The 26425-nt window shown below is 47.1% G+C and overlaps 1 protein-coding gene across 3 annotated transcripts in view; it reads right to left on the bottom strand.

The window, feature by feature from the left end:
• Positions 1-26425, bottom strand: part of DHX29 (DExH-box helicase 29) — an 84958-nt gene that overhangs the window by 52060 nt on the left and 6473 nt on the right. The window contains exons 1-4 of one of the 3 annotated variants that reach the window (XM_077285005.1): positions 15508-15646; positions 15125-15329; positions 14630-14703; positions 8542-8655 (exon numbers count right to left, since the gene is read on the bottom strand). In XM_077285005.1, the coding sequence (XP_077141120.1) occupies positions 8542-8655; positions 14630-14703; positions 15125-15308 (372 nt within the window). In that variant the 5' untranslated portion in view covers positions 15309-15329; positions 15508-15646. Of the gene's footprint in view, positions 1-8541; positions 8656-14629; positions 14704-15124; positions 15330-15507; positions 15647-26425 lie in introns of those variants that run through there. The other 2 variants (XM_077284996.1, XM_077285013.1) reach the window with 2 other exon arrangements.

Below are 26425 nucleotides of genomic sequence, written 5' to 3'. Positions count from 1 at the left end.
CGTGTGTCCAGCCTCCCGTGACGTCACGGCTTGTGATTGGTTGCGGCGCCCATGTGACTGCGACGCAACCAATCACAAAGCCGGGACGTAATTTTAAAATCCTTAAGGACCTGAAATTACGTCACGGCTTGCTGTGATTGGTTGCGTCGCACATGTGACTGCGACGCAACCAATCACAAAGCCGGAGCGTAATTTTAAAATACTGAATGACCTGAAATTACGTCACGGCTTGCTGTGATTGGTTGCGTCGCCGCCACATGGGCGGCATGCGACCAATCACAAGCCGGGACTTCACGTAAGGAAAGAAAAGCGCGAATTTTAAACAAAGAACGCTGCCGCTTCCCTCGGTAAGGTGCAGGCTGCGTCGGAGAGGTGAGTATAGCAATATTTTTTATTTTAATTCTCTCTTTTACACATTTTTACATTAATGTTGTTTCGATACCGATACCCGATACCACAAAAGTATCGGATCTCGGTATCGGAATTCCGATACCCGCAAGTATCGGCCGATACCCGATACTTGCGGTATCGGAATGCTCAACACTAGTCACCGGTTCACAAGCTGTGCATAATGCAGTATTATGACCGTGGGATAGTGACACCTTACGAGCGGTACATGCCGCGAAAAAAAACATAGTGTGGGTTTTCCCAGACTTTTTGAGGCTTTGAGGCATAGCATAGCCTTGAGGAGAGCGCTTACTAACAGGGGACGGGTTAAGCTATGTTTCTGGAGCTTACCCATGGTCCTGTGTCTTGAGTTCCCAGGGGAGGTCCGCAGTGTGATGCCACGGGAGTTATGCACAGGAATCGCTAGTCCTGAAGGCTGTGATTGAAAAGGCTGGAGCAGCGCTGCAGCATTAGCCCTGTGGGTGTACCAAGATGGCTGCCGAGATCAGGAAGTGAGAGAGTCTCTCAGGGAACGAGAAGCACCAGAAAGAGTGGGCGGCGGTAACTGCCGGTGGGCGTGGCCAAAACTCTGGCCTGTATGAAGGGGAAAAGCCAGGGGATAAATTTTAAACCTGCGGCGCCGCGACCGCTATTAGCGCCATTCTTAAGCCACGGAATTGCCGCACTGCAGACCACCCACGGACCCAGGATTTAATGTGCGGACCTCCCATACCCTGGGGACCAGGACCCCCAAAGCGCCTCCGCCCCCGCAGAGTACTCACAGTAGATGCGGTGGGCCGGTCCTCATTCCACCGTCGCCATAGTCAGGGAGGGGGTGGAGAGCTTCTGCCGCCATGTGTCATCCGCTATATCAGTGGTGATGCAGGACGGACGCCATACATAATATGACCGGCTATGCACCAGGCTCCAGGAGAGGTAGATGGAGGGCTACTCCATGTGGTCGCCTGCTATGGAGGGGGGGAGATCGGAACGCGAAGGAACCGTCGCCCGTAAGGTGAGCTCAGGGCTGGCATCCAACGTTGCAGGAAAGGATACGGGAGGGACGCTCCACGTACTTGCCTGTTGATGATTCGGGGGAGATCGGAACCTAGAAAGGGTCCGTCGCCCCCATTCGCTCCGTTAAGGAAAAAATAGAATAAAAAGTAAAAAATAAAATAAAAACGTTGGGGTCTGAAACAGACCAGTGTGCCTCCTACAGACACTAAGCAAGAACTGGTTGACTGAGAGCCAGCAGGAGGGTGCATACTGCAAGGGAGGAGCTATTCTTTCTGTGTTTACTTAGTGTCCTCCTAGTGGCAGCAGCATAACACCCATGGTCCTGTGTCCCCCAATGAGGCGTAGGAGAAATATAAGTTTTAGAAAAAGGTGACAATTCAAAAAACATTTTTATTTGTAGATTGTGAGCCTTCGCGGGCAGGTTCCTCTCTCCTCCTGTACCAGTTATGACTTGTATTGTTAAAGATTATTGTACTTGTTTTTATTATGCATACCCCTCCTCACATGTAAAGCGCCATGGAATAAATGGCGCTATAACAATAAATAAATAATAATAATAATAATATTTTAATCCCGAAAAACTGAAAAAAAACGTGCAAGATTAATGTCAGCATAATTGTACTGACCTGAAGAATCAAAGTTCTAGGTCATTTATACAGAACAATAAATGCCATAAAGACTTAACCCAAAAAAGGAGATTTTTGTTTACTTACCGTAAAATCTTTTTCTCCGAGCCAATCATTGGGGGACACAGACCGTGGGTGCTATGCTGCTTGCCACTAGGAGGACACTAAGTGATACAAAGAAAGTTAGCTCCTCCCCTGCAGTATACACCCTCCTGCTGGCCCTCAGCTAACCAGTTCGGTGCAAAAAGCAGTAGGAGATCAGTAACAACATATTAGCTTACAGCATGTCATATTATATATGAGAGTATAGCATATCGGATTGTAAAAACAAGCATAAGCCAATACTAGGGTGGGAGCTGTGTCCCCCAATGATTGGCTCGGAGAAAAAGATTTTACGGTAAGTAAACAAAAATCTCCTTTTCTCCTACGCCTCATTGGGGGACACAGACCGTGGGACGTACCAAAGCAGTCCCTGGGTGGGGACAACGTCAGATCAGGCTCTGTGTAACTGCTACTTACAAGTGCGCCACCGCGGCCTGCAGAGTCCGCCTGCCCAGAGTCACATCTGTGGAAGTCTGGGAATTATAATGCTTCAAGAATGCATGCGGACTGGACGAATCCGCAAGCTTGCAGGCGTGTCTTGTTGACGCCTGGTGCCTGGAACCCACGATAGACGGGGAAATAGGCTGTCATCTAACACGGAAGGACTCCTGGATGGTGAAAGAATACACCAGGCTAAATGGCCGGTGGAGACGGCCAAACCCTTCCTGTAAAAGTCAGGAAGCCTTCCTCTTACCGGTAGGAAACCCAAGATACAGTGTCCAACCTTCGGAAGGACGCCGTCCTCAAGACATACCTACTCAGAGCACTTGCTCTGTCCGGAATATGGGGACCTCATTCCATTTTGTGGAGTGGTGCCAAAAAAGATGAGGGAAGAACTATGCCCTCACGACAGTAGTAATACAATACCACCTTGGTAACTAGGGACAGGGAAGGCTTGAGGACAACCTTGCCTTGAAGGAAATAAGAGAAAAAAGTCTGAAAAGACCCGTTAGCACCGAAGACTCGTCAGGATGAGGATATCGCCGAGAGAAAAGGGGGCAACCTTCCCTAATAGAATAGATCCCAATGATCTAACGGTATGCAATAGGGAAGAACTACATGTGAAAAACATCCTGCGAGGTGGTCCCTACTTGCAGTTTTGTTGCAGAAAGACAGAAAGCTACCAGCTCCGCAAGCGAACTGACGTGGTCAGTGCGGATTTCCGAGGATCACTGGGGCCCTTTCTGCTTCTGAAAAGCTTTTGGAAGTGGAAACTGGTACCACGGAATAACCGGAGCATGCAGTGCGAAGGCTCCTGGATCTCGAGGCCGAACAACAAACTCCAGTACACAGGCGATCAGTCAGGACGCCATCCGAGCTACAACTGTAGAGCTCCAGTGAAAGCGGGTCTGATGGAATACTTCCGGTGAAGTTCCCACTCACTTGAGGTGAAACCCTGACGGCTAAATATGTTCGCAGCCCAGAGTTCTACTCCTGGGATATGTACTGCCAAGATCACCGAGTGATAGATCTCGGCCCATGTGAGGTACTTTGGCCATGGTGCTTGAACGTGGGTACTCGCTAGATGATTGACGTATGACACAGCCGTGGCGTTGTCCAATTGAATTCGGATGGGTTGACCCGCCATAAGGAGTGGACCTACTATAGGACTACCCTTGAGATCTCCAGAGCAATGATCGGGAGAAGAGGACTGGCATTGGAAGTTACTAGTAACCATGGAACCGGGAGAAAAAACTCCGGATGAAGAAGGAGCTCAGAGACTATCGTCTGAAAGGCTGCTTGACTTGCTGAAAACTAACGGAGCAAAGGAAACTGCTTCTATTGTCGTCTCCGTCTCCGTTTTTTTTTTTTTTTTTTTTCGGAACCCTCCCAGCAAATCGAATGAAATGAGGGGATGAGTGAGCAAGAGCGCGAGCTCCCTGTTGAAAAACCATGACCTTGTCTGGAGGGAGATTTACCACCCTTCTGGAAGAATACTGGATCATCCTCAAAAAGGATATCTGTTGGGCTGGAAATGAGGAGTTGTCTAAGTCTAGCCACCAGCCCAGGTGAGAGGGTATCGCAAGTGATATAGACGACTTAGCGTAGTCCTGCAAGGGTGGGTAAACAGTCGGTCAAACAGGGTAAGACGACCACGCCTCTAGGTGCAAGATGACAGCCGCCATGACCCTTGCGAACACCCTGGATGCGGTAGCAAGGCCGAAGAACAAGGTCGTGACTTAAATGCTGTTCACGAATGGAAAAGCAAAGGAATTTTTGAAGAGGTTAGGCATCCCGAATGTCGATGGATGCCAGAAACTGCACCTTTTTTGTTGAAGTAATGGCTGAGCGGATGAGACTCCATTCGAAGAAGAAGAAGAACCTTGTGAAAAGATTGTTAGAAGTTTGAGGTCTGGGATCGGTCCTACTTATCGTTCCCCCTTTTAGGAACCAAGATCCCTTAGATCTAGACTGTCCTGGACAACCCTTTCACTGTTAGTCGGGGCTGCGGGAACGTACGATTCTTCGTTAGTCTCCCGCTCAAAAATATGATTGACCAGCTGAACTGTCTTCAGGAAAGGGATACTGGTGTGAATCAAAGTAGTTAAGGACTCCAAGCAGGAGACCGTTGCTCTAGCAATCCATGCGGCGGATAGGGAGGTTAAAGGGCTGGACCCGTAGCTGCCAAACGGAACAAACCAGATGTGCTATTTGACAGATCGTGGCATTTTTAATTGAGGACATATCGGGCAGGGATACTGGTAGGTAAACCACAGGAGATTGTACCCGGTTAATCTGCCGAGTGGCAGAATGCGCCGCTGCTTCCAGCAGGTCATTGCAGAGTTAAAAATTAGGAGCCTCGATCCACCATCCTCTTAACAAGGAAGTGGAGAGGGAAATTCGCCTTGGTGATGCAGAGGGGGGTGCTCAGACGCCCGAAAAAAGGATGCCTCTGTACATCCACAGAGTGCAGGTCTCCGGGTGGACAGGACAGGTTGTCTGGCGTTAGGCCTGGACCTTCGAGTGCCCGTCTGTTGATGGTGTGGGGAGACCGGCGCCCTTTAAAGTGCCTGTCGCCCTTAAAAATCAGACCAGGCATAGCGTCCCACGTAGAGGCTTCTGTCCAGTGAATCGCATATCCGGACTGGATGGCAAAAGCTCTACGAGGGAGTTTAGGCTGAGGGAACTAGTTACACTGGGATAAACTGGGATCAGCGGCAGAGGGCTCCTCATTTATGACCAGTTTCGGATTGGTCATGGTGCCCTCAAGACCAGGGAATACTGGTCGTGTGCCTCTAAGACCAGGGAAAACTGGTCGTGTGCCTTTAAGACCAGGGAATACTGGTCGTGTGCCTTTAAGACCAGGGAATACTGGTCGTGTGCCTTTAAGACCAGGGAATACTGGTCGTGTGCCTTTAAGACCAGGGATTGCTGGTCGTGTGGCTTTAAGACCAGAGAATGCTGGTCGTGTGCCTTTAAGACCAGGGAATACTGGACGTGTGCCTTTAAGACCAGGGAATACTGGACGTGTGCCTTTAAGACCCGGGGATACTTACTGGTCCCGTGTCTTTAAAACCCGGGAATTCTGGTCACGCGCCCTTAAGACCAGGGAATACTGGTCACGCGCCTTTAAGACCAGGGAATACTGGTCACGTGCCTTTAAGACCAGGGGATACTGGTCACGTACCCTTAAGACCAGGGAATACTGGTCACGTGCCTTTAAGACCAGGGAATACTGGTCACGTGCCTTTAGACCAGGGAATACTGGTCCCGTGCCTTTAAGACCAGGGAATACTGGTCACGTGCCTTTAAGACCAGAGAATACTGGTCGTGTGACTTTAAGACCAGGAATACTGGTCATGCGGGTTTAGGTAAAATCTCGCAGCGAGCGAGAAGCGCCAATTCAGGGGGCGGAGCCACAGGCACGACGTGGGCGGAGCCTCGAAACTTCCATGAATAGGCCCCAGCCGGGGCGTAAATTTCTGCAGCCGGCGACAGCGTAGAAGTTAGGGGTGGTCACCCGTTGCTCGAGAAAATTGAGCGCTTCCGCGTCAGGCGCTAAGCGCCAGGAAACGACACAGTGCGCTTCAATTTGTTAGCCGGCTGGAGCGTTACCTCAGGGAGGTGGCCACAGGGAAGTCTGAGACTGCCTGTCAATATCCCGCTGCAGAAGCCCATTGCTGGCAGGATCCACTTACCAACGGTGCGCGTCCCGGCATGGAGCCGCCGCGGATGTCGGGTATTGCAGCGTGGACGGTGCAGGGATAGAGAGATAAACCTCAATCCATCATCCCTTTGTTAGGGAGGTGGAGAGGAAACGTCCGCCTCCTTGTGCCATCCGCTTTCACAGTGGTGGGATAGTGGGGGCTGCCCGGACCATGGAGGGGGGCTTCTGTACATCCACGAAGTTCAGCCCATCGGGACCATGAAGGCACCTTCGCCCCTGAAAGGGATTTCAACTGCGGCCTAGTCCGGCTGCAAAAGCCGGGGACTAAATTTTTGGAGCCTGCCGGTGGAGCGCGTCGGCGGGCCGCGCGCCGAATGATTGCCGCTGGCGTACCGGCCAGTGGCACCCCCAGGACCGCATCTTCCACGCAGGCAGCGTGAGGAAGAATGGCCCCCGAGATCTGCAGGGCGCCTCTCGTCCCAGACGAGAAGCGCCGATATAGGGGGCGGGGTTACGGCCGTGGGAGGGATCTGCCCACTGCGGCCTACACCAGCTGAGAAGCCGGGGACTAAATTTTCGGCCTGCCTGGCGATGCGCGGCGGCCGCAACGGAGCGACGCTAACCGCCGCAGTTTCCCGACCGCCGGCGCCTGTCCCCTTGGGCTCTGCCGCAAGTACCGCCAGCGCCTGCCCCATAGAGGCCAGTGCGGCCTACTCCGGCTGAAAAGCCGGGGACTAAATTTCCGGCCTGCCCGGCGGTGTGCGGCGGCGCGGCCGCAAAGCGATCTGGAGCGCAGGAGGGGAACTCCTGATATACTCACAGTCCTGTAATGCAGGTCCCCCTGTCCCTGCGCGCTCCATCCTCATCCTCTTCTGTAATCCCTTTGGGCTCTAGCCGCAAGTATGCAACGCCATGTGATGTGGGCCTTGTATGTCGGGCCCCCGGAGAGGAACATGAGAGCCAGGCTCTATGTGCTCGCCGTCTTGCAGGGGGAAGGGAAATCGGGACCAAAGATGGAAACCCGTTGCCCCAGTAAAAATTGGCGTGCCCCCGCGTCGCAGGAGAGGGACGGGGAGGTATACTCGCCGTGCTCGCCTGTTGCTGGTTCGGGGGAGAGCGGGTCCCATAAAAAAGGATCCGTCGCCCCCTTCACTCCGTTGAATAAAAAATAAAAATTTACAGAAAAATAAAAATTAAAATTAAAATAAGAAAGTTGGGGTCTGAAAACAGACCCAAGTGCCTCCTACAGACACTAAGCAAGAACTGGTTAGCTGAGGGCCAGCAGGAGGGTGTATACTGCAGGGGAGGAGCTAACTTTCTTTGTATCACTTAGTGTCCTCCTAGTGGCAGCAGCATAACACCCACGGTCTGTGTCCCCCAATGAGGCGTAGGAGAAAATAATACTGGAATGGGAGGGAAGTGTTATCTTTTCACAGCACTTGGAATTTTTTTTTTTGCATTTTTCAGAACTCATTCATCAAAAAACAAGCTCTCGTAAAGCTATGTCCCCATACAAGCAGGAAGAAATCCCAATTTTAAATTTTGACCTCTATTAAAAGGGGTTATACCAAGAGAAATAACTACTGCGTATGTGAGGGATAGCTGATAAATATTTGATTGGTGGGGGTGTGGGGTCCGATCAACGGGAGTCAAAGTTTGTGAATGTCACAGTGTGACCTCCGCTTTCACAGACAGTGGACAATACCGCTAGATTCATAGCAAACACAGGACCCCCATTCTCATGATCCTTTGGGGTCCCAGTGGTTGGACCCACACCAGTTATATATTTATCATCTATCCTATGGCCAGGTGATAAATATTGCCAGTGGGATAAACCCTTCACTTTAATGTGTAACATAACAGGATTTATGTGGCGTCACATAGACAGTGTAAGGCTACTTTCACACTAGCGTCGTACGACGCACGACGAATTGCGTCGTTGCGACGTACCGACGCTAGCAGTGAATGCGCCGCACAACGGGGGCAGCGGATGCTGTTTTTCAACACATCCGCTGCCCCATTGTGAGGTGCGGGGAGGAGGGGGCGGAGTTCCGGCGCGGTCGGAAATGCTGGACACGACGCACCAAAAAACATTACATGCAACGTTTTTTGGTGGCGACGGTCCGACGCAACACGACGTGTGGCAATGAGTCGCACTGCGTCGCTAATGCTAGTCTATGGAGAAAAAACGCATCCTGCAAGCACTTTTGCACTTTTTCTACAAAACGACGCATAGCGACGTGCAGTGCACAACGCTAGTGTGAAAGTAGCCTAATGCGTGTAAGAACCAGAGCTGCAGACCTGTAATTTCTTAGACGTCAGCCTCCCTGACACCGTTCCTAAGTCACAGTTCAGTTTCTTATGCTCATTTATGAGAGAGATGATCTTTTTCTCCAGTTTGCTTTCAATCACCACCTGATGGGAGAAAAGAAAAATGAGGCCAATGCAGCAAACTGGCGACAATCTGTTACATTCTCATTATCCTTTAGCTCCAGCTACGCCTGTGCTGATTGTGCTGCAAAAATTATAGAAACTTTTCAGTTCAAATTTTAAGAAGCATGCAGCAAAATGGCAGATGTCAATTCAGCCTAATACAGATGTAGCGTGTAAAGAAAGCCATACAACTTAGATGGAGTGAGAGACAATCTTCGCATGTGAGATGAGGATCCAGAACATGGGACCCCCTCTATAAACCCAGAATTCTAATGCATCCATAAAAACTTAGAGAAGACCTTGACAAAGTGCAGTCCTAAGGGCCACATGCTGTAAGGGCTGAAAACAGAGGTGACCCGCACCCTGTGGCCGCCCCCTGTACTGTGTTTCAATTTCATCAGTATTTGCATCCTCGGAAATCAGATAAGGGGGAATACAATTATGGAACAGGGAACGGTTAGCACCTTCTTCCACAATTGAGCCTCTGCGTCTAAGAGCACAGCAGGTGCAATGTAGTGATGTATCTACATTGCTCCTGATGTGCGGAGCCTCGGTACACCTCACAAACTAGAGCAGCAGGGGAAAGGAATTAGGGGTTTCCTTTTTAATTATCAGCACATCGACAACAAGCTGTGTGTGGGCAGTGAGGGGACAACATGCTGTGTGTGGGCACTGAGGGGACAACATAATGTGTGTGGGAACAACAAGCTGTGTGTGGGCACTGAAGGAACAACATGCTGTGTGTGGGCACTGAAGAGACAACAAGCTGTGTGTGGGCACTGAAGGAACAACATGCTGTGTGTGGGCACTGAAAGGACAACATGCTGTGTGTGGGCACTGAGGGGACAACATGCTATGTGTGGGCAGTGAGGGGACAACAAACTGTGTGGGCACAACAAGCTGTGTGTGGGAACTGAAGGGACAACATGCTATGTGTGGGAACTGCAGGGACAACATGCTGTGTGTGGGCACTGAGAGGACAACAAACTGTGTGTGGGAACAACAAGCTGTGTGTGGGAACAACAAGCTGTGTGTGGGAACAACAAGCTGTGTGTGGGAACTGAAGGGACAACATGCTGTGTGTGGGAACTGAGAGGACAACAAACTGTGTGGGAACAACAAGCTGTGTGTAGGAACTGAAAGGACAACATGCTGTGTGTGGGCACTGAGGGGACAACATGCTGTGTGTGGGCACTGAGGGGACAACATGCTGTGTGTGGGCACTGAAGGGACAACATGCTGTGTGTGGGCACTGAAGGGACAACATACTGTGTGTGGGCACTGAAGGGACAACATGCTGTGTGTGGGCACTGAGGGGACAACATGCTGTGTGTGGGCACTGAGGGGACATCATGCTGTGTGTGGGAACAACAAGCTGTGTGTGGGCACTGAAGGGACAAAGTGCTGTGTGTGGGACTGAAGGAACAACATGCTGTGTGTGGGCACTGAGGGAACATCATACTGTGTGTGGGAACATCAAACTGTGTGTGGTGACATCATACTGTGTGTGGGGACAACATACTGTGTGTGGGAACAACAAGCTGTGTGTGGGCACTGAAGGGACAACAAGCTGCGTGTGGGCACTGAGGGGACAAAATGCTGTGTGTGGGCACTGAGGGGACAACATGCTGTGTGTGGGCACTGAAGGGACAACATGCTGTGTGTGGGCACTGAGGGGACAACATGCTGTGTGTGGGCAGTGAGGGGACAACATGTTGTGTGTGGGCAGTGAGGGGACAACATACTGTGTGTGGGAACTGAAGGGACAACATGCTGTGTGTGGGCAGTGAGGGGACAACATGCTGCGTGTGGGCACTGAGGGGACAACATGCTGTGTGTGGGCACTGAGGGGACAACATGCTGTGGGTGGGAACAACAAGCTGTGTGTGGGCACTGAAGGGACAAAGTGCTGTGTGTGGGACTGAAGGAACAACATGCGGTGTGTGGGCACTGAGGGGACATCATACTGTGTGTGGGAACATCAATCTGTGTGGTGACATCATACTGTGTGTGGGGACTGAGGGGACATCATACTGTGTGTGGGAACAACAATCTGTGTGGTGACATCATACTGTGTGTGGGGACTGAGGGGACATCATACTGTGTGTGGGAACATCAATCTGTGTGGTGACATCATACTGTGTGTGGGGACTGAGGGGACATCATACTGTGTGTGGGTACTGAGGGGACATCATACTGGTTGTATGGGTGCATTATAATTTGTTGGGAGCCATTTATCAAGCTAAAAGGCCTGCAAAACAGCAGCAGTATGACTTATAAACAGTAAAAATTACATCGTTTTGATTCACTGCTACATGTAAAAATACAAGCCCTATCAATGGGTGAAATAAGTATTGAAAATATCATCAATTAGTAAATATATTTACACTATTGACCTGAAATTCTCACCAGATGTCAGTAACAACCCATCCAATCCACACAGGCAAAGAAATCAAACCATAGATGTTGATAAATTAAGTTATGTGTAATAAAGAGAAAGGACACAGGGAAAAAGTATTGAACACGCTTACAGAAATTTATTTAAAGTGAACTTTAAATAAACTACAGCCAAAATGGCGCTGGTGGCAGCGCCTGCGCAGTAGCATCTATCGACGACAGATGATACTGCGCAGGCGGTGCCATTTTGATGGAACAAAATCTGTATTTTCTCCAGCAAAATGGCACCGACGCTTGCGAAGTAGCATCTATAGAAACGCCGCTGGGGCAATTTTGATGAAGATGATCTTTTTTTACCCCACGATAGTATAGGCATAAAGCATATAGGAATAAAGCATAAATGCATACAGGCATATTAATACAGGAAAGATATATATCTTGGTACCGTGTTAACCAGTAGATAGAAAAATATTTAGAATTGAGAGTCTTCAGTGTTACCATCTTTTCAGTTAGCCATTAAAAGGTATCAACCACTGAGGACTCCCAATTCTAAATATTATAGGCATATAAGGCATGTATCATGCTACAGCGCAGGCGCCACCATTTTGATGAAGTTGAATTTTTTTGTAACCTCACAATAGTATGTGCAGTATGTAAAATATGGGGCAGGTCATCAGTGACCTGTCATAAGCCCATAAGGATGAATATGTAAGCAGAGCACCACATATAGACCCCCCACAGGCCGCCCTGAAGAACGAGAATCAAGAATGTCTCTGTACATTTGTCCATTCATCCTTCCTTCAATTAAGTGATGTTTTCCAGTGCCGTGTGCTGAGTAACAGCCCCACACCATGATGTTGCCACCTCCAAACCTCACTGTTGGTATGGTGTTTTGCGGTTATATGCAGAGCCTTTCGCCTCCAAACATGGTGTGTATTATGGCATTCAAAGAGTTCAATTTTGGTCTCATCTGACCAGAGTATATTTTCCAGTATTTTGCTGACTTATCTAACTGTTGTTGAGCAAACTTTAAAGGGCCACTGTCACCCCCTCCAGCCGTTATAAACTAAAAGAGCCACCTTGTGCAGTAGTAATGCTGCAGTCTAACAAGGTGGCTCTTTTAGTTTTTGATTAAGTAATTACCTCAATAAAGCGTTTTAAAAATTGGCCACAAATACCAGATATTGTACCGGGAGGCGGTCCGAATCGTCCTCTATGAAGCTCCCAACTGCCGTCACTCTTCTCTTCTGGGGATGTGGTCGCCGCCCCCTTCGCGCTGTTGCTTCTTAAATCCGGCGCCTGCGCTGTGCGTGCCTGCCTGGGGCAGGCGCAGTCTTCATTGTCAGTCACAGCTCAGACGCAGGGTGCCTGACTGCGCCTGTGCGGGCAGTGCGGCCGCCCTGTTACTGAATCCCCGCCCCGCACTGTGTTATTCATTATGCACAGTGCGGGGCTGGCATTCCTGGGCATGCGCACTGCGCTTGTCAGATGCTCCCCCGGTCCCCCGCCTTCCAGCGTCGTTCTTTGTGGCTGTTCAAAACGTCGGCAATGAAACCTGTATATTCCGGCAATGCTGGAAGGCGGGGGACCGGGGGAGCGTCTGACAAGCGCAGTGCGCATGTCCAGGAACCCCAGCCCCGCACTGTGCATAATGAATAACACAGTGCGGGCCCCAGGCAGGCACGCACAGCGCAGGCGCCGGATTTAAGAAGCAACAGCGCGAAGGGGGCGGCGACCATCGCCCCTGAAGAGAAGAGTGACGGCAGTTGGGAGCTTCATAGAGGACGATTCGGACCGCCTCCTGGTACAATATCTGGTCTTTGTGGCCAATTTTTAAAACGCTTTATTGAGGTAATAACTTAATCAAAAACTAAAAGAGCCACCTTGTTAGACTGCAGCATTACTGCTGCACAAGGTGGCTCTTTTAGTTTATAACGGCTGGAGGGGGTGACAGTGGCCCTTTAAATGGTCTTGAACATGCTTTTTGTTCAGCAATGGAGTCTTATGAGGTGAGCGTGCATACAGAGGAGTTTTCTCTAAAAACAATTGTACCTGCTGTTTCCAGGTCTTTCTCTCGCTCTCCAGATGTGGTTCTTGGACAACTCTTCTGATAATTCTTTTCACGCCTTAGAAATCTTGTGGTGAGCACCCAGTTGTGGCCAGTTCATGGTAAAATCATGTTCCTTCCACTTGTGGATTATGGCCCCAATAGTGCTCACTGGAACCTTCGGTAGTTTAGAAATTCTTCTGTAACCAATGACATCAGTAGGTTTTGCAACAATAAGGTTGCAGAGGTCTTGAGTTAGTTCACTGGTTTTACCCATCATGAGAACTTTCTTGTGTGGCACCTTGGTAATTAGACACCTTTGTATAGGCCATCACTTCAACCATCTGATATTATTTTTCACTAAGTAGCAGGATTGTTTTCTAATTACTGATAGATTTGAGCTGGTATCATGACTTTCCATGTCTTTTTGAACCTCGATTTCCTCATGTGTTTAATACTTTTTCCTGCATCATTTTTCATTATTAAGGTGCTTTCACACTACGATCAGGCACCTGTCGAGGCTTATGTCTGGCCTCCATAGGTTATAATGGTTCCGATAGAGCGAACGTGCGCTCTGCCGTGTATCATTTTAGGGCATATATGACTACTGGAGGCGGACATCCAGACGCAGTCTACTACGTCAGAGTGTCCATCTCCAGTAGGCGTACACACCTGAAAATGATGCACGGCAGAGCGCATGTTCTCTCTGTATTCACCATTACAGTCAATGGCCCGGTCAGACCATACGTCCGAATCCCATTTTGATAGGGGTTCAGACATTAGCCCAGATGGGACAACTGAATGGTTGCCTAAACGCAATGTGCAAGTAACCTTACACATAACTTAATTTATGGACACCTATGGTTTTATGTCTTTGCCTCTTTGGATTGGATAGGTTGTTATGGACATCTGGTGAAAATATGGCAATATCACCTTTAGAAATATATGTACTTAGAAAATTAGTGACGTGTTCAATACTTATGTCACCCTGTGTAGGTCTGCATGGGGGCTATATACAAAAAATGGGAAACAATTTTTGCAAAGCTTCCTAGCATTGACTAAATAGACATAAGCAGCTACTGTGCAAAAAACTGCAAAGTGTGAACAGAAAACCTAAAACTAGTGGTGAGCGAGTGTACTCGTTGCTCGGGTGGTCTCCGAGTATTTGTTAGTGTTCGGAGATTTAGTTTTCCTAGCAGCAGTTGGATGATTTGCGACTGTTAGACAGTTTGATTACATGTGTGGATTCCCTAGCAACCAGACAACCCCCACATGTACTCAGCCTGGCTAGTAGCTGTAAATCATTCAACTGAGGTGATGAAAACTAAATCTCCGAACACTAACAAATACTCAGAGGTCACCCTAGCGGGAGTACACTCGCTCATCACTACCTAAAACCTTGTTTTTATTTTGGGTTCAAAGTGTGAACAAAGTCTTATATAAAGGAATAATGTCATCATCAGCAATTCCCAACAGAAATTAGATTGCAGAAATTCAATGGTGTGTTCTCACCTTCAGTACAGACTTGTCATTATTAGCAGAAGACCCGGCGTCGGCTGAAGAAGCAAAGCTGTATGTTTTTGGACCTAAGAAAAAGAAGATATAAAATATTAGCAAGAAAAATGTTCATCCTGTAGAGAATAGATCAAATAAGTGACGGAAATCACTGCTGGCAGAACGGTGTAATCTGAGATTTAGAACTGATTCTTTCTAGAAACAGCTCCACCTCCATCCTCAGGCTGTGTCTGATATTGCAGCATTGTCACAGTTACATGAATAAGGATGAGCTGCAATACCAGACACGGCCCATGAACAGATGTGGCCTGTGCCTAAAAAAAAAATAAATACCAGTTACAGAAACCATTTAGAAGTTTGGGAAGGGTCAGTACAAAACTGCATGGGAGCTGTTCTGGCTGCCATATTGGTTGCTACCCAGCCTCTTTTTCTGGGTGTGACAAACCTTATCCTTAAAACATGAGCATTAGTTCTGGACTGTCTCCATGTTACCTTGTTTGCTCCGCGCTTCCTTACTCACAGAAGACGCACTTGCCGACCTGCCAGCCTCCCTCTTTGCTGCATCGTCCCCACCAGTCCTGGTCTCCACCGCTGCCCTTGTTCGATTAGCAGCAGAAATCGCACCCTGGATGGCAGGAGCATTGCTGTGCCGATTTTTCTTATTTTTACCTCCCATTCTCCTAGATCTTCAGGATATCTACACCAAGAAACAACCAAAACATAACAGATAAACTCCTGAAAGGGAACCTGTCACCAGGATTGTCCCCATATAATGTAGATCCAGCACCTGTATGCCCTATGTGACAGCATTCTAGAATGTCATGTGTCCCTATGTGCTCTGCATAAAACAAAAAAAGACCTTTTGTTATACTCACCCATGGGGTGGTTCAGTCTGAGGGGCGTCTCTTGTCTTGCTCCTGTGCCTCCTCTCTTCTTACGATCGCCGTCCTCCTTCCTTGCCCCGTGTGAATATCGCGTCCTACACATCATCCATACAGTGTCCTTCATTGCGCTCCTGCGCAGGCGCACTTCTCTCTGACCTGCCAAGCGCAGAGGAAAGTACTGTTGTATGCGTGCGCGGGGAAAGGCCAAAGAGTACCGGCGCACGTGTACTACAGAGCTTTGCTCTGTCCCACAGTTCTTTGCAGGGCTGTGGAGTCGGTTAGCCAAACCTCCGACTCCTCAATTTCTATTACACCGACTCCAAAAATGGGCTCAGACTCCACAGCCCTGGTTCTGTGGTTTGTCCTGAAGAAGTGTTGTCTCTGTGAAATACTGTATGCAGATAAAAAAAACGCATACTTAAGAGGGGCATTCATTAAAGATTTCCCCTGACCCACTTATATTTATCACAGATTGCTGAAACTGCACATGTGTACTGATATATGTCTCTACAGGTTACGTGCCAATTTGCAACTCAGAACTGATAACGGTTTTGATGTTACAGGTGCTGAAGTGGTGTGAGGTTTGATAATGGACCCAGTGGAACACAGAGCAGTCATCAAGTTCCTTCACTTGAAAGGCCGCACACCAAAGGAAACGTTCGATGAGATGAAAGAGGTTTATGGTGATGATTTCTCAGCATATGATGTAGTCAAGAACTGGCATTGTCAATTCAAATGTGATCGGACTTCGGTGCAAACAGCTATAATTTCAAGGCGACCCCACTCTGACTTTGATGAACACACCATCCAGCAAGAGGAGGTCGCCGTTTTGGAAAATCACAGAGTAATTCACCACCTAGGTCAAAATGTCTAAATTAGGCTACTTTCACACATCTGTTTTACGCCGTCAGGCTCAATCTGGCAAATTTTGAAAAAACAGGATCCAGTGGCATGCCGCCGAATCCGTTTTTTTCCCCATAGACTTGTATTAGTGCTGGATAACGTTACGTTTCGTCCGGTTTTCGCCGGATCCGGCAAAAATGTAGTTTCCGGCGTCTGGAAAAATAGTACACAGTATCATTTTTTGTCTCCGGCGAAAAAGCCAGAATCGCCGGATCAGGCGCTTCCGGCTTTTTGCTAGAATGGAAGCCTATGGGAGCCAGAAGGTTCCGGATCCAGAAAATGCCGGATTCCTGTTTTTTAAATCCAATTATCTGGATATGATAGTCGGAACCGTCGAAAAAACGGATCCATCGCATCAGTTTTTCACAATCTGCGACGGCTCCGTTGTTTTCAACATTCGACAGATTGTGCCTGGCGGCAAAAACCTGATGTGTGAAAGTAGTCTTAGTGTGGGACCCATGGAAAAAAATCATCTAAAACCATCTTCACATGCATAAGGTATCCGCTCGCTGGGTTCCCCGGCTGCTCACTCTTTTCCAGAAGCAGGAACGAGTCGAATGCTCTCAGGCTCTATTGACGATGTGCCATGGAAATCAGGAGAACATTTTCAACAGACTGATCACACAGGATGAAAGCTGGGTCCATCACTATGATCCTGAGACTAAAGTCCAGTCAATGCAATGGAAGCATCATGACTCACCGCCTCCAAAGAAGGCACGTGCCCAACCTTCGCAGGCAAGGTCATGGTCACAGTATTTTGGGACCAGCATGGAGTAGTATTGATGGATTTCCTTGCAAAGGGTACTATGATCACTGGGGCATACTATGCTTCACTGATGCGGAAATTGCGGGAGGCCATTAAAACCAAGAGACGTGGCATGCTCAGCAAAGATGTCCGCCTTCTGCAAGACAATGCACCAGTTCACAACTCACATGTTGCTCAAATGGAAGCATGTTCCTGTGGCTCTTTCCAATAATGAAGCTATTTTTGAAGGGCAAGCATTTTCCAGATGATGAGACTCTGATTTCCGAAGTCACAACGTGGCTTTTGGAGCGACCTGTCGACTTCTACAAGTGAGGTGTTTACAGTTGATAAAAAAGATGGGAGAGAAGTGTGTGTCCCTAGGTGGCACCTATGTAGAGAAGGACTAATAACTGTGCCAACTTTTATTGCTCTCAGTCCACAGGAAGTGGGTCAGGGGAAATCTTTAATGAACGCCCCTCGTATCTCCTGGATCCTCGGCTCCATTCATCTTCAATCCTTTGTCCAGCAATTGTTGTCTTTTCTTGGTGGGTTTGCAGCAGACGCGCTCAAGCCCTATTTATGGTTGTGGTACGCAACCTTAAAAGGTGAGCATTTTCTTTCAAAATCCTATCCCAATATAATCGAATAAGACCCTATTTGCGGTATTGTTCTTACATTATTTCATTAAAAAGACAGATATTTAGATTTAAAATAAATGTGAGTTTCGGACCATCCCTTTAATCCCTTAAAGGGAACCCGTCACCCCCAAAATTGACGGTGAGCTAAGCCCACCAGAATCAGGGGCTTATCTACAGCATTCTGGAATGCTGTAGATAAGCCCCTGATGCCGGTGGGCTTAGCTCACCGTCGATTTTGGGGGCGACAGGTTCCCTTTAAGGACAAAGACATTTTGTAAATTAATGACTGGGCCTTAATACTGACCAGTGTGACTTTATGAGGTAATAACTCTGGAACGCTTCAATAGATCATCCCACTGATTCTGAGACTGTTTTTTCATGACATATTGTACTTCATGATAGTGGTAAAATTTGTTTGATATAACTAGCGTTTAGGCTACGTTCACATTAGCGTTGTGCGACGCAGCGTCGGGCGCCGCTGCGGCGACGCATGCGTCATGCGCCCCTATATTTAACATGGGGGCGCATGGACATGCGTTGCACTTGCGTTTTGTGACGCATGCGTCACTGCAGCGCACGCGTCAGGGCGCAGAGGACGCAGCAAGTTGCATTTTTTGTGCGTCCAAAATCAAGCAAAAAAAGGACTCATGCGTCACAAAACAATGCGTTTTGCATGCGTTGTGCGTTGCGTCGCCGATGCGTCGCCGACGCAACACACAACAACGCAAATGTGAACGTAGCCTTAGTTGTTAAAATATCAGAAAAATGGGAAGAATTTCACAATTTTCAAACTTTTCATTTTTATGCCCTTAAACCAGAGAGTTATGTCAAAGTAGTTAATAAATAACAATTCCCAAATGTCTACTTTACATAATCACCATTTTTTAAACATTTTTTTGTTGTTGTTAGGACGTTAGAAAGGTTAAAAGTTGATCAGAATTTTCTCATTTTTCCAACAAAATTTACAAAACCATTTTTTTAGTTACCACATCACATTTAAAGTGACTTCAGGGGGGTCTATATGACAGAAAATACCCCAAAATGACACCATTCTAAAAAACCAGGGCTGTGGAGTCGGTAAGCCAAGCCTCCGACTCCTCAATTTCCATGACAACGACTCCACCAAAATGGGCTCCAACTCCGAATTCCCAGCCCTAACAGGGCTGTGGAATCAGTAAGCCGACCCTCCATCTCAATTTCCATGACACCGACTCTGACTCCACCAAAATGGGCTCCGGCTCCACGGCCCTGCTAAAAACTGCACCCCTGAATGTCCTCAAAACCACATTCAAGAAGTTTGTTAACCCTTAAGGTGCTTCACAGGAATTAATGCAATGAGGTAAGAAAAAAAAAATGAATATTTTGCTTTTTTTCACAAAAATTTTACTTTAGCCCAACATTTTTATTTGCCCAAGGGTAACAGAAGAAATTGAACCTCAAAATGTGTTGTGCTATTCCTCATGAATATGCACATATCCCATTTGTTAGGGAAAACTACCGTTTAAGCGCACAGCAGGGCTCGGAAGGGAAGGTGGACCATTTTAGTTTTTGAACGCAAAAATGGCTGGAATCGTAAGGAGACACCATGTCACTGAGTACGCTGATATCCCATATGTGGTGGAATCTACTTTTGAGGCCCAGAGCAAAGCTCAGAAGGGAAGGGGCGCCATATTGGAGCTCAGATTTCACTGGAATGGTTTGAGGGTGCCATGTCACATTAGCAGAGCCCCTGAGGTGCCAGAACAGCAGAACCGCCCCACCACCATAAGTGATGTCATTTTACAATCTAAATCTCTTAATTAAAAGGAACCTGTTAACCCCAAAATCGAAGGTGAGCTACGCTGTGTTCCAAATTATTATGCAAATAATATTTCCTCATATTTTCTCTAAATTACCTATCTGAATTGCAGTCATTGTTATTTTCCAGTCATCTACTATTCTAGTATAATTGCAATGTTTTGGAACAAACTGCCTATGAAAACAGTATCTTTTTAAAAAAAAATAAACACTCAAAATGCATGTTCCAAATTATTATGCACAGCAGAGTTTTCAACCTTTTTTTTATATTTTGAACAAAAAAATGGTCAATTGTGAAGTTATAAGCATTATCAGCTTATTACAAAATTAAATCAAAGTTTTCAAGTGAAAACTTTATTCTAGGTGATGTTACATTTGCACATAGGACCCCTTGTTCGAAAGAAGCTTCTGAACTCTCTGGTCCATTGAATTTGTCAGTTTTTGGATGGTTTCTGCTTCAATTGTTTTGCATGTGGACAGAATACCCTCCCAGAGCTGTTGCTTAGATGTGAACTGCCTCCCGCCATCATAGACAGTCCTTTTGATGATGCTCCAGAGGTTCTCAATGGGGTTGAGGTCAGGGGAAGATGGTGGCCACACCATAAGTTTGTCCTCTTTTATGCCCATAGCAGCCAGAGATGCAGATGTGTTTTTTGCAGCATGAGACGGTGCATTATCATGCATGAAAATGATCTTGCTGCGGAAAGCACGGTTCTTCCTCTTGAACCATGGCAGGAAGTGTTGTTTTAGAAACTCCACATAGATTATGGAGTTCATCTTTACCCCTTTAGGGATCATAAAGGGGCCGACAATCTCTCTCCCCATGATCCCAGCCCAAAACATTACTCCACCTCCTCCTTGTTGGCGACTTAGCCGTGTTTTCATGGGGTGTCCATCCTCCACTCCATCCATCTGGACCATCGAGCGTTGCACGGCACTCATCGGTGAACAAAACAGTTTGGAAGCCAGTTTTCATGTATCGTTTGGCCCACTGGAGCCGTTTCTGCTTGTTGCAGTGGATAGAGGTGGTCGGCAGGATGGCTTACGCACAGCTGCAAACCTCTGAAGGACCCTGCATCTTGTTGTTCTGGGGACGTTGGAGGCGCCAGCAGCTTTAAAAACTTGTCTGCTGCTATGACAAGGCATTTTTGCAGCTGCTCTTTTAACCTTACGCAATTGCCTGTTGGAAAGAGTCCTCAATTTTTTCTTATCAGCACGCACACGTGTGCTGGGAATCAGCTACATACTTCTTGATTGTGTGATGATCACGATGAAGTGTCTTGGCAATGTTGATTGTAGTCATGCCTTGACCTAAATACTCCACAATTTGTTGCTTCTCAGCAGCCGACACATCCTTTTTCTTTCCCATTTTGGCAAAAAATGTAGGCTGCTTAATAATGTGGAACAGCCTTTTTAAGTAGTCTTGCCTTTATTTGGACACACCTGCCAAACTAATTTGCACAGGTATCTGCAATTGCTTTCAGTGATATAAAGAGCCCTGACACACATCACCATCAATGAGTTTCAGGGTATGTGCACACGTCCGGATTTCTTGCAGAAATTTCCTGAAGAAAACCGGAAATTTTCTGCAAGAAATCCGCATTTTTTTTTTTCGTTTTTTTCGCGTTTTTTTTAGCATTCTGCAAGCGTAATTAGATTGCAGAATGCTAAAGTTTTCCAAGCAATCTGTAGCATCGCTTGGAAAACTGACTGACAGGTTGGTCACACTTGTCAAACATAGCGTTTGACAAGTGTGACCATCTTTTTACTATAGTAAAAGATAGAATGTTTAAAAATAATAAAACAAATAAAAAAATGTTTATACTCACCTGCAGGCGTCCGTTCCTATAGATGCCGGTGTGGTTCAGGACCTTCCATGACGTCGCGGTCACGTGAGCGGTCACATGACCAGTCTCGACCAATCACAAGACCGCGACGTCATCGCAGGTCCTTCACTGCACACCAGCTATAGAAACCGAAGCGGCAGCATGCAGCGGAGAGGCGGGAAGACTCCGGAGGCCATCGAAGGTGAGTATATGACTATTTTTTATTTTAATTCTTTTTTTTTGACCAATTATATGGTGCCCAGTCCGTGGAGGAGAGTCTCCTCTCCTCCACCCTGGGTACCAACCGCACATAATCTGCTTACTTCCCGCATGGTATGCACAGCCCCGTGCGGGAAGTAAGCAGATCAATGCACTCCTAGGTGTGCGGAATCCCCGCAATTCCGCATTTTAATGAACATGTTGCTTTTTTTTCCGCGATGCGATTTTTTCGCGGAAAAAAGGCTACATTAGCACAAAAAATGCGGAATACACTGAAAATAATGGGAGGCATATGTTAGCATTTTTTTCGCATTTTTATCACGTTTTTATAGCGAAAAAACACGAAAAAAAACGCGAAAAATACTGTACGTGTGCACATGGCCTCAATGACAAACAAAAAAATTCTAACCTTATCACTCCTAAACTCTTTGTGCATAATAATTTGGAACACATTGTAAGCCCACTAGCATCAGGGGCTTATCTATAGCATTCTGCAATGTTGTAGATAAGCCCCCGATGTATCCTAAAAGATGAGAAAAGCCGGATTACTCACCGGTAATGCTCTTTTAGTGAGTCCACGACAGCACCCCACTGGAGAGAGGGATCCGCCCCGCAGGAACAGGAAACCTATTGAGAAATAAAAGGGGGCGGTCCGCCTCTCCTCCTCAGTTTTGATTTCAGAGTACCCGGAGGACCGCCAGTATTAGGCAAATATCATTTATTTCATTCTTTAAACTTATTTGCTTATGATTAAAAGGATTTTACTCAAATAATATGTATTATATTAATCTAGGGAGGGATGTAAGAGGGTGCTGTCGTGGACTCACTAAAAGAGCATTACCGGTGAGTAATCCGGCTTTTTACTCTTCGCCACGACAGCACCCCACTGGAGATCTTTCAGAGACCATCACCTAGGGAGGGGGACCACCGTGCTGAGGACAGTCCTGCCAAAGTCTAGGTCAGAAGTTGACGATAGGTCTAGCCTATAGTGGTTATAGCACGTAGAAGGATTTGACCAAGTTGCCGCCTTACATATAGTTTCAATTGGGACGTCTCCCCTCTCTGCCCAGGAGGATGCCATCGCTCTGGTAGAGTGCGCTGTTATGCCTTCCGGAGGGTTTTCTTTCCTCGCGGAATAAGCCAGTTTGATAGACTCTCTGATCCACCGGGATAAGGTGCTTTTTGTTACTCCATGACCCTTCTTGTGACCCTGGAAGGAAATAAACAGAGCCCTACCCTGTCGCCAGCTGCTGGTCCTTTCAATGTATTTTAACACTACTCTTTTAACGTCTAGAGTGTGATATTTCTGTTCTTCAGGAGTGGAGGGATTACTGAAGAAAGTGGGCAAGATTATTTCTTGTGACCTATGGAATTTTTTTTGCTACTTTGGGAAGGTAGGAAGGGTCCGGTTTAAGAATTAACTTATCCTGAAAGGTTAACAAAAAAGGTGGATCTATAGAGAGTGCTTGGATGTCACTTATTCTCCTAGCTGAAGTCAGTGCTACCAAGAGGGCCGTTTTTAGTGATAGACATTTAATGGGTATTGAGTCTTTTGGCTCGAATGGAGAGTCTGTTAGGGCTTGTAAAACTAAATTTAAATCCCAGGGTGGAATTCTAGGTATGTTAACTGGATTTATTCTCTCGCAGGCCGTAATAAATCTGGATACCCATCTATCCCCCGCGACGTTATGGCCATAGAGGGCTCCTAGTGCTGAGACATGAACCTTTAAGGTGTTTACAGTTAGACCTAGTTCTCTCCCTTTTTGAAGAAATTCCAGGATAGCATGTATCGGAATCTCTGATGTGTTGGTAGATGTATGGAATTGTAAAAATTTTTTCCATACTCTCGTATAGATTTTTGTGGTGGAGGGTTTTCTACTATGGAGAAGCGTATCAATCAAACCCCCCGAGAATCCTCTCGATCTTACCATCTGCCTCTCAAGTTCCAGGCCGTCAGGTGGAGATTGTCCACCTGAGGGTGGAAAAACGGACCCTGGAAGAGAAGGTTGGGCGTTGAGGGGAGGACCCAAGGATCTGAGACAGACATGGTCTGTAGCCATGAGAACCATGGCCTCTTGGGCCAGAATGGAGCTATCAGTACAATTCTCGCTCCTTCTTGTCTGATTTTGCGTATAACTTGAGGTAGCAATATGATCGGAGGAAATGCGTACGCCAGACTGAACTGCCAAGGGGCTTGGAGAGCGTCCAGAATGTCCGGATGATCCGCTGGAGATAGAGAAGCAAATCTCCGGACTTTTCTGTTTTTTCCTTGTGGCGAAGAGATCTATCTGAGGACGGCCCCAAAGAGATATTATGTCCAGAAAAATTTGCTGGTTTAGGCACCACTCTCCTTGTCTCAGGGTGTGTCGACTTAAAAAGTCCGCCTGCTGATTGTTTGCTCCTCTTATGTGCAGCGCAGTAAGGGATGTTAGGTGACTTTCTGCTAGGTTTAAGATTTCTGTAGCAGAAGACATCAGAGTCTCTGATCGCGTACCTCCTTGTCGGTTTAGATACGCCACCGTGGTGGTGTTGTCGGACAGGACTCTGACGTTTTTCCCCCGAAGCTGTGGGAGAAAATGGTATAAGGCGTATTTTACAGCATTTAGTTCTTTAAAGTTAGAGGAGCTGCAGCTTTCCTCCATGCTCCATGACCCCTGGCAATAATCATTCCCCATATGAGCGCCCCATCCATGAGGACTGGCGTCAGTGGTTATGGTATGAGATGGCGTTATTACCCATGGAACCCCACTCATCAAATGGTTTGAGTCTAGCTACCACTCTAAGGAAGTTAAAACCTCCTGAGATAAGGTTATTTTTGCATTTAGGTGACCAAATAACCGTTTGTCCTCTTGTAAAATTTGATGTTGTAGTGTTCGAGTATGGTGTTGAGCCCATCTTACTGCAGGTATACAAGAGATAAGAGACCCTAATAACGACATAGCTTGTCTTAGGGATATGCATGGATTATTTATTGCGGCTAGGACTTTGTGTCTGATCAGTAGAATTTTTACCTGTGGCAGAAGACACTTTTGAGATATGGAGTCTAACTGGAACCCCAAGAACGCCTGACGGGAAAGCGGAGTGAGTCTGGATTTGTCGGTATTGATTATCCAGCCCAGGTCCTGTAGAGAGGAAATTGCGTGAGCTAAACGATCAGTACATTGAGTAACTGAATTTCCTATTACCAAAAAGTCATCCAGATAGGGCACAATCAAAGTTTCCTTCTGGCGAAGGTATGCCATCACCTCTAGCATTATCTTGGTGAAGATCCTCGGCGCTGTTGAGAGGCCGAAGGGTAAGGCCGCATACTGGAAGTGACGAACCTCGTTGTTGATTTTTACCACCACTCTGAGGAATTTTTGGTATCTGGCATGAATAGGGAGATGATAGTAAGCATCCTTTAGATCAATGCCCCCCATCATACAGTTTGGGAAGAGGAGCTTTATGGTGGACCTAATGGATTCCATTTTAAATGTATAGTTTTCAACAAATGAGTTAAGTTTTTTAAGATTTATGATTGTCCTGAAAGAACCGTCGGGCTTAGAAATTAGGAATAGGGGAGAGTAGAATCCCCTACCCTCCTGTCCCATCGGCACTTGGACTAGGACCTGTTTTGATACTAGGGTTTGAATTTCAAGCTCTAGAGCCTGTTGCTCTATAGGCGAGCTGAGAGATGTTATAATATAAGACTCGTGGGGAACACGAGAGAATTTTAGTTTAATTCCATCTCGGATGATATTTAAAACCCACGAGCTAGATGTAATTTTCTCCCATTGAGTGGTGAAAAACTTCAGTCTACCCCCAACTGGTATATCCTCAGTATTTGTTGTCTTTTGGGGGGTTGGGTCTTCTAAACATGGTACCTCTCTGCTTGTCGTCCTTAGTGGTCCATGTTGTAGACCTATCCGTTTGTCTCCTTTTGCCAAACGGCCTCCTCTTAAAGGCTCTCCTGTAAAAGGGAATAGAGGAATCAGGAAATGCTTTCTTCCTGTCCTTTGCCTTTTTGAGTATCTCGTCTAAGGTTTTGCCAAAGAGGTACTCACCCTCGCATGGGATTGCGCATATTTTGGATTTAGATTGCGCGTCCCCTTTCCAACTTTTCATCCACAGAGCTCTTCTTGCGTTATTCACAAGGCCCACAGATCTTGCTGCTAAACGGAGTGAGTCGGCGGAAGCGTCTGCCATAAAGGCCGCTGCTCCTCGTATTAAGGGGATGGCTGCTCGTAGTTTTTCCCTTGAGCTTTTATTCTCGATTTGCTGGTCTAATTGATCAATCCAGATGATCATTGACCGGGCTGCGCAAGTGCTGGCTACTGCAGGCTTGAATATTCCTGTAGCCGCTTCCCAAGACCGTTTAAGGGATGACTCGGCCTTACGATCCAAAGGATCGACCAGTAGTCCCGCATCCTCCACAGGTAGAGTGGATTGCTTAGAGGTAGAGGCTACAGCTGCGTCGACCTTAGAGACTTTGGTCCATGTAAGAAGCTCCTCGTCACTAAACGGATATTTTCGTTTTGATGCTGAGGGTAGAAAGCTTCTCTGATCCTGCTTCTCCCACTCTCTTTTAATTAATGTTTTCACTGCCGGTATAACTGGAAAACATCTCCTCTTTCTGTCTGCCAAACCCGCGAACATTATGTCCTGCGCGGTTTGCGCACCCTTAGTTTCCTCACACCCCATGGTATTTCGGACTGACTTTACCAAGTTGTCCACACTGTCTAAGGGAAAACATGAGCGTCCCTCGATCTCTGATGAGGATGATGATGCTGAACATGATGACA

This window comes from Ranitomeya variabilis, chromosome 1 (genome assembly GCF_051348905.1).
Source record: "Ranitomeya variabilis isolate aRanVar5 chromosome 1, aRanVar5.hap1, whole genome shotgun sequence".
Classification (NCBI taxonomy): domain Eukaryota; kingdom Metazoa; phylum Chordata; class Amphibia; order Anura; family Dendrobatidae; genus Ranitomeya; species Ranitomeya variabilis.
The sequence above is the reverse complement of the archived record's forward strand: the minus strand, read 5'-3'. Positions and strand labels throughout refer to the sequence as shown.